Genomic DNA, 11,308 nt, shown 5'->3' with positions numbered 1-11,308 from the left:
TTCACAGCCGTGTTGAGGGACCGGTGTATGCTGTATGTAGTATGGTCTGTCGGTGGACACACCTGGGTAGAGACCACGGTTCGGACAGTTGATCCTAAAAGCTCAGTCGGTAAAGTGCGGATCTGATGGAATTACACTATCAATATCTAGAATATATGCAGCTTGCACTAAAGTAAAGGTATAACAATCTTGAGTCGGAGCCGAAAAGTGTAGGTTCTGTTTTACTTCCGTCAGCCACCGGGACTTTTATTCTTTTTTCCCAGTCAAAATAAATTGGACGTTACCATTTCTCCTGTAGGGATGACTTCCTCCTGTCCACCCCTATGTAGTGGGCGCGCGTGTAATTGGGGTTAACGTTCTCGCAAATGTTAGTAAAATACAGTAAGCTATATTTTGCTAAAACAGTTAGAGACTCAAATCTTCATTTCACTTGGTATTTCTAAGAGAATGCTCCTCACTGTGTCGGGAAGAGGAGGATCGTTTATAGTGGTATCGACATTATCGCTTGAGTATGAAGCGTTCTGCTGTCCTTGCAGTACACACGTTTGGTCGGGGGAGGGCGTCATGGATGACGCATGACAATGACATCACTAACTTCCCGGTTGAAGGTTTCGATGATTCAACTGAGAGAACACTGTACGCTGCATGTAATCAAGGATTCTCCGCATACGTAGCTCGAAATGAGTTCAGTCTATCCAGACTTCATACAGCAGCTATAGACTGTCAACAGAGCCGATAGTTTTGCACAGGGAAACCAGGAAGACCATTACGATAGTACTCTTCGAGTTTATTTCCGGGTTTTGGACAACAATGCCGCTTTCTCCGACTTCCCGAAAAGCCTTACTGGGAACCCCCATCGTCCTGGGTATCGCCGTGTCGTGGGTCGGGTCCACCCAGTTCGCCCAGAGCACGTTCTCCGCCAGCTTTGACGGGCCCTTCTTCAATATGTGGTTCTCCACTGTGTGGATGATGGCGTGCTTCCCCGTGTACACCGCGGTGTGTGTTCTACTGAAGGGACAGTCGTGTGGTCAAGTCTACAGGTGAGCGTGGTTGTGCTTGTCTACCATTTGTCACACAGCCTCTGTCACACAGCACGAAAAGCGATCGGCCGACGAGTCTAGGTCTGACATTTTCGTCAGAATTGAAAGTCGCCCGATGTTCTCCTAATCCATGCCATCTTTAACCCTAGAACCACCGTATGGGGTCAAAACTGACCCCAGGCGTATATCAACATTTGCCATTTGGACATTTCGAGTCGAAAAGAAAATTCCTTCAATGAGTTTGTTTGTATTTATGTCTTATAACTTCTCACAAGTTTTTACCAAGATTGGCTCATTGTTGATTAAGTTATCCTAGACAGTTTACGCATGGTCCAGTGGGGTCAAAACTGACCCCAACAAAATCTGCACTCATATTCCCTATTGTTTGATACTTGTCGTCTAATAACATGTATGATAAGGGTTATTATGATCATAGTAACAAAATATAATCTTGTAGAAACGGGAAAAAAAACAATTCTTTTTAATGAACGTAAAAATTAATGACGTTGCGACGTATTATGACGTCATTTATGTGATTTTATTGACGAAAACCAACGAATTGGATATTTCCATATAACTCAAAGGTACACAATAAAACTTAAATTGAAATTCTGTATGACAAATCAGAATATGTCCAAAGACGTTATTTGTAGATGGCAACAGGAACGACGTCAAAATTACGTCATAAAAATTATATTCATATCAGGTTATACTAGAAAAATCCGCCATCTTGGTTCCGCCATCTTGAATTATATTAAATGCATATTTTCATCATATAACCCAATAACACAATAAAAATGGATCAAAACGTTTATATTAAGATTGTTTCTGTTTGAATAAACATGGTAATGATGAAATTTGAGGTTGAAATAACCGGTTATAGCTAATCTGATTATATCGTCCGCTATCTTATATTTTGAACGATGACGTAATCAAATATGCATAGATTATGAATATTAAATCATAAAAGTGATAGTGAATTACATTGGTTGGTATTGATATAAGAAAATGACTGCAGTTTAAAAAGACAGACCTAGAATTACTTTGTAAAATCCAAAATTAGCGACTTTTGCCAAATATGGCTTTCAGAAACCGGTTGCCATAGCAACATGAAAACATTGATTGAAAACATTGATTAGTCATGTCATTATATTCAGATTGTTGCCAACGAAGTTTGAGCAAAGGTGACCAAGTTTGGTTGTTCTAGCGTAAGACATTCAGATGCTACATGACATGAAGTGTTGGTGCAGGCCTCAAAAGAGTCCGCTTGTCTGAATAGCGTTAGTTGCAAAAGACGATGTTCCCTATTTTTGCATAAATTTTGATAATAAACAGAAATTATTAACACCTACTCATGTCAAACTGTCTCTTATAGATCACTTAAACTATACATATATACAAACCACAAAAATAGTCTCCAATAAAGCTATATTTGTAGAAACCATTGTGGGGTCAGTTTTGACCCCATACGGTAAGATTAGTCGTAAAAAAGCTACGGTGGTTTGAGGGTTAAGGATCGGCCGGTGTTTGAAAGTCACTGCTCACCGTCAAACAGCTATAGGATAGGGCAGATTTCAGCCCCCCTCCCTCCATAAAAGATTTTAAAGTCGGGTGACTCTGGCGATTAACAAATACGGCCAAAGCTCGTCGGCTGTGTCGTGACAGGATCTTTACTGAGGTTTACGTACATGTATAAGAATGCTGCTTTAATCCCTTTGGCTAATTGGCAAGGTGCAACTTTACTAGTACTGTCAGTTACCCCAATACATATCATGACTTGGACGTGGTACAGCGCACAACAATACTTAAAATTTCGAAAAACAACTAGTTCTGGAAATGTTCAGAAAACAAATTAATGTGGGGTTTGTTTGCCTCTATCGATTGCGTCTTCGTTTTCCCAGTTCAGTTCCCATGCAGTTTCTGTGTACCACTTCGGCGCATTCCCTCGCTACTGTGCGTCTTTACTACACCAGGCCCGTTTGTTGTGTTATGGCTTCTTGCTGTGAACATCGTGTCATTGTCATGATTTTGTCATGACTTTAATCGTTGCCGCGGATATTGAAACTAGTTTTGCTCTTCCCCAGAGAAAACGAGTCCATTTTCGGAGCGGACGGCCTGACATTGCGGACGCTCCTGGTAAAAGCTGGCTTCTTTCTTCTCCTCTGGGCGGGAACCAACTACCTGAACATCCGGGCACTTAAGGAAATTCCCGCCACTGACGTCACGGCGCTATTCTCCAGCTGCAACGCCTTCGTCTACGTCTTTTCCATTCTGTTGTTGCGGGAGCGACTGTATATAGGACGGGTAAATGGTCTTGTATATCATAATAAACCGAGGGATAGTTTGTGAAGACCCTTGGGAGTTGGATCGGAGACCATATCAATAACTCAAGGATAAAAAAACATGATTTTTTCCATAAACTCTACATGTTTATGCTATACAGTATAAGAATAGATCACCAAGGGACCTTAACTACGTTTCCTCTTGAATGAGCATTTTAATTATTTTCTGGTCCTAAAAGTTGTAGAAATTGGCACATCAACTACGATGAAGGTTGCAAACGTAGCTAATTATGGGACACAATTGCTGACACCTTGTCCGCTTAACCCATAACTCTGAAATACTTCTCCCTCCCTCCCTCCCTAGGTCCTCTCAGTACTGATGGCCATGGGCGGAATCGTGCTCATCGCCAACGCTAGTGGGTTCAAGGGCCCCTCGTTGCTAGGCGTGGCTCTTTCTGTAGGGGCTGCAATTGGAGCGGCTCTGTACAAGGTAATTTCTGATTTGGTCCTTACTCCGGGTCTGAAAACCGCACACATGCTGTAGGTTGGGAACGTAACATCTACTACGGGGGTACATAATTCCGCGGCCGACATCCTAAAAAATACACCCAAACAGATGTCCAACCCAACGTCCCCCAGTATAATGCACTCCTGTATAACCAAACTGTGCATACTTGGGGGTTGCTGCACTAAAGATCTCTCAAATGTCATATGGCGGATTTATGTAACCCAGCGGATTTATGTTAATGGGAGTTACATACACGTGGATTTGTGACTGAAATTTGGACTGTTTTCATTGTAGAACGTGACCATTTCTTTCTTCATCTGAGATCGTTTCCGATTATCAAAGTAGTCTGGTGTGTGGAGACTAACGGCAATTCTTCCCGCCAGGTTCTGTTCAAGCGCGTGTTTGGAGATGCGAGTGTTGGGCAGGTGTCGCTGTTCCTGTCGTGTTTAGGGATACTAGACCTCCTGGGACTCTGGCCCGTCATGCTCAGTCTGTACTACGGACAAGTGGAGACTATGGACTGGTATCACCTGCCGTGGTCCTACCTGTGTGGAGGGGCCGCACTCGGACTGGGTACGTCAATCAACGTCAGTTTAAGTCTTGTGTAGCCGTTGTGACGTGCTATGGGGTTTTGTTGTCTACTACATATATGTCTGTACTTTGGACGGGTTAATCTCCAAACATGTACAGATGTTGGGGTGGAAGAACGTAACGTTTTCTGACTGCCAGGCTTTTCTGCACAGTGTCTCACCCACAATGATCTGTCAGAAGCCAAGCAGTCAGAAAAAGTTACTACAAAGTTTGCTTGGAGATCATGAACCGGTACTGACATCTACCTACAGTCACTGTAGTCCTACATTTGTGGAGTACATGCATGTATCTGCTGTTTCATAGACAGTCAGGTGGACTGGCACTTACAATGTACCGTGCCTAGGCCTCACTGTCTGCAATCTGTTAAGCAATTGTTTCGCAGTGCTGTGCTAAGACATTTACTACTCAGTCATTTACAAGTAAAAGATTTCCAACTCGTATGTAGAACAGCTTCAATGGGACGTACTCTTAGTTTAAACGTATTGTAACCTTCCCACAGCTTTCAACTTCTTCATCAACTTCGGCATCGCTTTCACCTTTCCACTCTTCATCTCGCTGGGGACCGTGCTGGGAATTCCTTTGAACGCAGGTAAGAGACCTCTAAACACGGGCACGAGACCTCTGAACACAAGGGAGACACGAACGAACACAAGTCACTTAAGCTTAAAGTGAAACCGCCTACGTCAAACGGATAGCTTTACCACCTGAGACACAGAGATCTATTCCATCACCCCCCCCCCATTGTGCTACCTACTGTAGATATCTCAAATAAGCGTATTTTCATATATTATTTTCATTAGACACAAGGGTATCAGCTTTAAGGTTATAGTATTGAAATTCAGATGGCTTGCTCCAAGTTGCTACGATATATGTCCACATGGATTATCCTTTCACTGCTCGTTTGACCCAGTATTCCTGTTGATCAATCAATCAATCAATCAACCAATCAATCGATCGATCGATCAATCAATCGATCAATTAATTAATCTACAAATCGATCGAGCGGTTGATGAGTCGGTCGATTAATCCACCAACCATTCAATCAATCATTCTGTCTATCTATCGATCGATTGAGCAATCAAAGAAGCAAATAACCAATTAAGTAAATAATCAATAAATCAATCAAACAAACAAACACTTATTGTTATCTACTTTGGTGGTCTATGACGTGTGAAGATGGTTATGTCTTCCCGTCCATGTCAGGAGTAGACGCCGTGTTCCGTGGCGTGACGTTCGGTCCCCTGAAGGCTGGCGGTGCGGCCCTGGTCGTCGGCGGGTTTCTCCTCATGTTGGCTCCCGAGGAAGCTCATCGTAAGGTCTGTGACGTCATGTGCTGTGTGGAGCCAACCCAAGAAACAGACGAGACCGAGCGGCTTCTGTCAGGGACGCCAAGTGTCGACACTTCGGTACAGAACATGGACTGACAATTTAGGGATTCCTCAAGTCCATAAGTCCCCTATAACCTCCGAAACATTAACCCACCAACCAAACATTAACCAACCAACGAGCTAATCAACCAAACCAACCCACTAATTAACCAATCAACCTTCTATTAAGCCAACGAACCAACCAATCAATCAATTAGTCAGTCAATTGATGAAAAAATCAATCTTTATTTGAAACCACGTAAAACTTGACATGCAATTGATTTACCAGGATCCATGCATACTCTTAACTTATACATACAGGACACCTTTATCACTAGTTCAGAGGTCAAATAACACCATTGCTCAATTCTTCCTAAGATAGTTGAAATCTGACCCTTTGTTAAGCTACAATATGACAAAAAAGCAACGGATAATTTCTTTCTTAGATATATTAATCTCTTAAGTCTTATCGACGGATAAATGCTCAATAATTCTTAAAATTAGTAGCGATGATACAAAATACAAGAATTCATGATACAAATTGTACTTGCAGCAAATCAAGAAAGTTGAATGTTTACGTTACATGATAAGTATGAATCTTCACATATTAAAACATTTCTGGCACAACATCAGTGGGTTTCTTGGTCAATGCCTAACTTGTAAACGTCGGTGCCAACCGGGTATTTATATCTCCATGTCGCTATCCTCAACTTGTTCGATGACGATCTTGACGTCACACTTTGTATCGATGACTTGGCGAGTAGACGTACGGGGGGCGTGTGTTCGGAGACTGGGCACGCCAGGCAAGATGGAGTCGCAGAGGTCTAGGCTTTTATCAAGTCGCTCCTGAATGATGCGCAGGCTTTCCTGTAGCTTTTCAATCTTCAGTTCACCTATTATGCAAACGAAAGTTGGAAGTAGTTCTTAAGAATGTGATAGGAATTTTGAAACTATGTTATAATGATAAAACCCTAAGCTGTCCTGTCAATCGCAATACAGAAGCATTGTCAACCTTGGAGGCAATAATTGGCATGTTTCATATTGATAAAACAAAACCAATAGGGCCATGTCAGCTTTGAGGTAAATACATCATTGCAAACTAGAGGCTTGCCGTCATTTAGGGTCAACTCACATCTGTCGTACGACCGCAAACTGAGGGATAGTAGTGCATGTGTCGAACAAAATTCAGCTGTCATGTGTTACTGAGAATGCTGCCTTAGATCATTGTGGGTGATTGGCTCTGTCACAGCCTCCTTGAAAATTGTACGACATCAAAATCGTACGTCAAGCTACGACGAATCTGGAGTCGCCGTTGTCTTACCTGGTTCCTCCTCTTTACTTGGAGGGCTGTGCATACCAAACTTGGCACAGACGCTGTTCCACATGTGTTCGGCAAGGTCCTGATCGAGCTCGACGTCGACGTCAGCGGAAATGGCGTCACAGATGATGGACATGAGGAAGTTCATCAGGAGGGTGAAGATGCAGATCATGAAGGCGGAGAAGAAGATCGGCCCGATAAGCGGGTTTGCTTCCAGCATGTCATTGGCGAAGAACCTAAAACACGCAGAAGTCAGGACAATGAATGAGACAACGTTCTTGATGCCATCACGTATCAAAATTACAACATGGTTCACAGAAGTCAAAGTTCTTCAGTTCAGAATATCCACAACATTACACATTTATAAGAGGGGTCGTTACCTTCCAAGCATCATCTCGAAGAGGGCGAACGTCGTGCGGTACATGTCTGAGTAGGACTCCAGGTGACTCCCGAATATCAGAAATGCTGAAACAACAACAGATGTAACATGTTATATTTCAGCCTCCAACAACAATTATAGTCTTACATCTACAACCTGTAATGTATAAGGGGAACCATGCGGTGATATGTACAAATTATTCATGTAGGTGCAGGTCTATGTAATTTATATTCTTTGTTTCCTGAATATGGTATAAACTATTCCGTTCTGCTAACCTGCGCTGATGAAGGACATGAAGGCGACAGCAGCAATGACTAAGAACGACATGAGCTCATTTTTCATGATGCTGGGGAGGGCCAGGAGTTTGGCGACTGTCTGACTGAAGCGGACGACGCGAAGCAAGGCGATGTTGTTGATGAAGACCACAATGCCCATGATGTGCGCGAAACAAGCATCCCACCATGCAGCGGTTGTCAGGTCTACAAAGCGTTCAAATCCCAGCTCACCTGTTGGACAAGAGTTATTTCCAAAATCAAAAATCTATCACGAATCAACGATCCCAGGGTTCGATTCAAATATATACTCAATCCACACGTAGGTCGTTTCATTTGTTGTAAACACAAGAAAATCAAACAAATCTATAGCAAAGGCTATCCTACTGCATGGCATGGAAACAGATAACAAAATCTTGATCAACCAATTTTGTAAGTGCTAATGGAGTATATTTGTGGCACAAACAAATTCCTGCAAAGAAATCACACAGGTTTGCCGTAAGTTGAGTAACGCTTTGGACGTACCGTTACTTTTGGCGACCAATGCGAGTGTGTCAGATGCCACGGTATATCGCTTGATGAAGACGGAGATGACTGTTGCTGTGCCGACGAGACTAAGGCATCCGAGGACATTCCAACCCGAAATGAAATATTGCCATCCCATGTTTCTCACAGCTTTTGCCTCCTTGAAAATCATTACCGAGAATAGCAATGTGAATATAATGTGTATGAGCAAGTTCATATAGTCTGCGTCACTTTCATATTGAAACAGACCAAACGAAGTGATCGTTGCCTTTGGCACAAGATTTCCTACTCCAGTATGATCTAGGACAATGTGCACAACGCTGAACAGCTTCAGGCTTGGGTTGTAGAAGTTGATGTCGATTGCCAGGGACTTTGTGTATTTGTCAAGAAATTCAGAGTCCTTCAGGGAACGGAAGAATGCCACAGCGGTGTCGTGATGGAGAGGTAGGTCGAGGGAGTGATGGTTTGTGCAGTTGGACGTGTGGTTGGGGTGGTTCAGAAGATCCGGAACCGCGAATCGCCAGCAGCTATAGGACGTGTTCTGCAGATACCGATTCCAGCCGAGGCCAGCACCATTCTCCCAGGTAGTGGCACCTGCATTGATAAAAAAATCATAGTTATAGATCTTGCTGGTTAACGGTACAAATGCTTATTATTGCCCTTGACGTAGTTATTAATCGCGAACTTAAATCCACCGTGAGCATTTTTCTGTATTCTGCCTGCCTACTCCCTTGTTTCAGTCGCGAACATAAAGCCACCGCGAACACTTCATTTTCTCCTTACTGTGAAAATAAATCTCCGAGAACATTTCCCCTTTTACGGTATCTGTGAATCACGTTTCGTCTATTGTTTGATAAGATAAAATCGACTTTAAGAGCCATTGGCATTGGAAGATGCAAGAACCATTTGCTAACATTTTTTCTAGTGGAAGACAAAGACTTTGTACACAACAATGGATATTTATGTAAGAGAACTTTTCTGTGACACAAACTGTTTATTAGATTTAATTGGGTGAAAACGGGGAATCAAAAGCACTTACCTAGTCGTCGTCTAACTTGTACCAAGCGTGGAGGGCCGACGCGGAAGGATTCGGTGTTCTGTGCAAACTGCCGGTCTAAGAACTTCATTTTCCTGCCGTTGTACCAGACAGATGGGTAAAGGGTCGGCAGCAGGACTTCCTCAGTCCACATATAGAACTGATCCGGAGTTCTGATCTGTGTGCACAAATGACACGGTAAGCACGGCCGTTGCACAGGGGATACCGCAGTTCTATTCAAAGTATACATATGTCTGTGCATGTCGATTTGTAAACGGAGAAATAATTCAAATCTTCGAATTCATTCACGCTGTGTTAACGTTGTGGATAGTATGCATCATTGGCAGTCTAGTCGCACGTGAACGAGCACTAAAATGGATTATGCAAATAATAATGATTCTAGAAAAGATTATGCAATGGATTACGGATTATGCAATAAAACAATGACTGCTTACTTCATCAAATTCCCGAAGAATGGTGTTGGATAGTGTCCTTGTCTCATAGAAGGCGCGCTGGTCGTTGTTAGTCTGGGCGATGTAGAAGAGGACGGCCACAAAGATAAGCAACAGAAGAAACTCCAGAAGTGTCGAGGCTGACTTCTTACTGAGCTCCCTTTTCTTCCTAGCAGCTTGGCAGTTAGCTTTGGTAGGTGGGCGGATCTTCTTTGGTGCTGCAAAGTAATACGTAGTCATAACTTTAAAGATTATATTGTTAAACTTAAGATTTTGATTTGTGCGACCTTGATTTCATATTAACTAGAATATAATACAAGATGCAAAAGACAACAAAACGCAAAAAGACTTCTTCATCTATGAAATTCGTTGAGTGATCTGTCAGATCTTTAGTCGCTCAGCAGTCGTAGCGCGGTCGTTGCCCAAGTGGAAGGGGGCCCGGGGTAAAGCACAAAATGTTCCTGGACCAACTGACCTGCTGAGTTCCACAGGTTCAGCTGCAGGTCTTCTTTCCTGATAGCCGGCGGCTTGGTGAGGAACGGGAGGCTACAGACGGCAGATAGGACCACAGCCAACACGACGATCTGTCATAACAGGGGTTCAAATTATTATGACATATTTTGTCATGGAAAGTCCTTACATAATAATACAAATGCTGTTGAGTAGAACTTCAGAAAACTAATCTCCAAGCAGATCTAATCGTGGGACAGTATCCATGGGCCGAAACAGTATCATATTGCCTTTGTCCGAAGAGTTCTTCCGCAGATCTCCGGTGGCTAATTGGATACTGTGTCGGCCAAGTGATACTGTCAAATGCATACGGTAGATCTGCTTGGAGATCATTAGAGAAAACGACATTTCCTGCAATCCATATGCATGATATCTTAGGCTAAACAGTAAAAAAAGCCTCTTCGAATTTGCATTTTATTTTGTGTCAAGAAGGAAAAAATGGCCATCATAATTTCCATATAAGTATGTATATCATATCATATCATATCATGACATTTTACTGTTGATTCCAACATGCAGCCACGTAATTGACACCAGAATTTAACGCTGCACCCTCCGCCAATCATAAAACCTAGCCTGGTATCCATCTCTTATACCTGTACATCAACTGCGTAAGTATTAAAGGGCATGAAGAAGAGACCCGATAATAGTTATGGCTAGATAAAACCATCATCACCAACATGAAGATTAGACATTACCTGAAGAGTGTCCACCACACAGCTGGAGCCCATGAAGGACAGGATGAAGGCCTTCATCCAGGAGTCACTCTTCTCCGCCCCCCAGTCCATACTGTAGAGGATGACGAAGAACGCAGAGCTGGTGGACACCAGGAACACGGTCATCCACGCCACGTACTTAACGCAGCGGTGCAGGCGTTTCTTCAGGCGTCCTGGGATTTAACAAAGAGAGACTCGGTGCAGTGCTTTTCACTCTTCAAACTTCAAGTAGTTAAACGCCGTTACTCATCTTAAAGTATAATATCTATGACAAATGGGTAGCTTGTTTCTGTGCCATCAGGTATCAGCTGT

General features: G+C 42.9%; 2 protein-coding genes across 3 annotated transcripts; one reads left to right on the top strand and one right to left on the bottom strand.

Annotated features, from left to right (window-relative positions):
• Positions 1-596: 596 nt before the first annotated feature.
• LOC136427837 (solute carrier family 35 member F3-like) lies at positions 597-6,420 on the top strand. Of its 2 annotated transcripts, XM_066417014.1 has the most exons (6): positions 597-1,040; positions 3,125-3,344; positions 3,687-3,812; positions 4,214-4,403; positions 4,921-5,010; positions 5,625-6,420. In XM_066417014.1, exons 1-6 carry the CDS (start codon positions 811-813, stop codon positions 5,843-5,845), a joined length of 1,077 nt encoding a protein of 358 aa, XP_066273111.1. In that variant the 5' UTR covers positions 597-810; the 3' UTR covers positions 5,846-6,420. The 2 variants fall into 2 exon arrangements, with proteins under 2 accessions (XP_066273111.1, XP_066273112.1); XM_066417015.1 differs by lacking the exon at positions 3,687-3,812.
• A 607-nt stretch (positions 6,421-7,027) lies between these two features.
• LOC136427834 (polycystin-2-like) lies at positions 7,028-11,165 on the bottom strand. Its single transcript, XM_066417010.1, has 8 exons — positions 10,979-11,165; positions 10,246-10,354; positions 9,774-9,988; positions 9,322-9,496; positions 8,283-8,876; positions 7,761-7,991; positions 7,487-7,571; positions 7,028-7,342 (listed from the first exon to the last, which is right to left on the bottom strand). Exons 1-8 carry the CDS (start codon positions 11,120-11,122, stop codon positions 7,078-7,080), a joined length of 1,818 nt encoding a protein of 605 aa, XP_066273107.1. The 5' UTR covers positions 11,123-11,165; the 3' UTR covers positions 7,028-7,077.
• Positions 11,166-11,308: the final 143 nt, after the last annotated feature.

Source organism: Branchiostoma lanceolatum, chromosome 2 (genome assembly GCF_035083965.1).
Source record: "Branchiostoma lanceolatum isolate klBraLanc5 chromosome 2, klBraLanc5.hap2, whole genome shotgun sequence".
NCBI lineage: Eukaryota > Metazoa > Chordata > Leptocardii > Amphioxiformes > Branchiostomatidae > Branchiostoma > Branchiostoma lanceolatum.
This window is presented reverse-complemented; position numbering and strand designations above follow the sequence as displayed.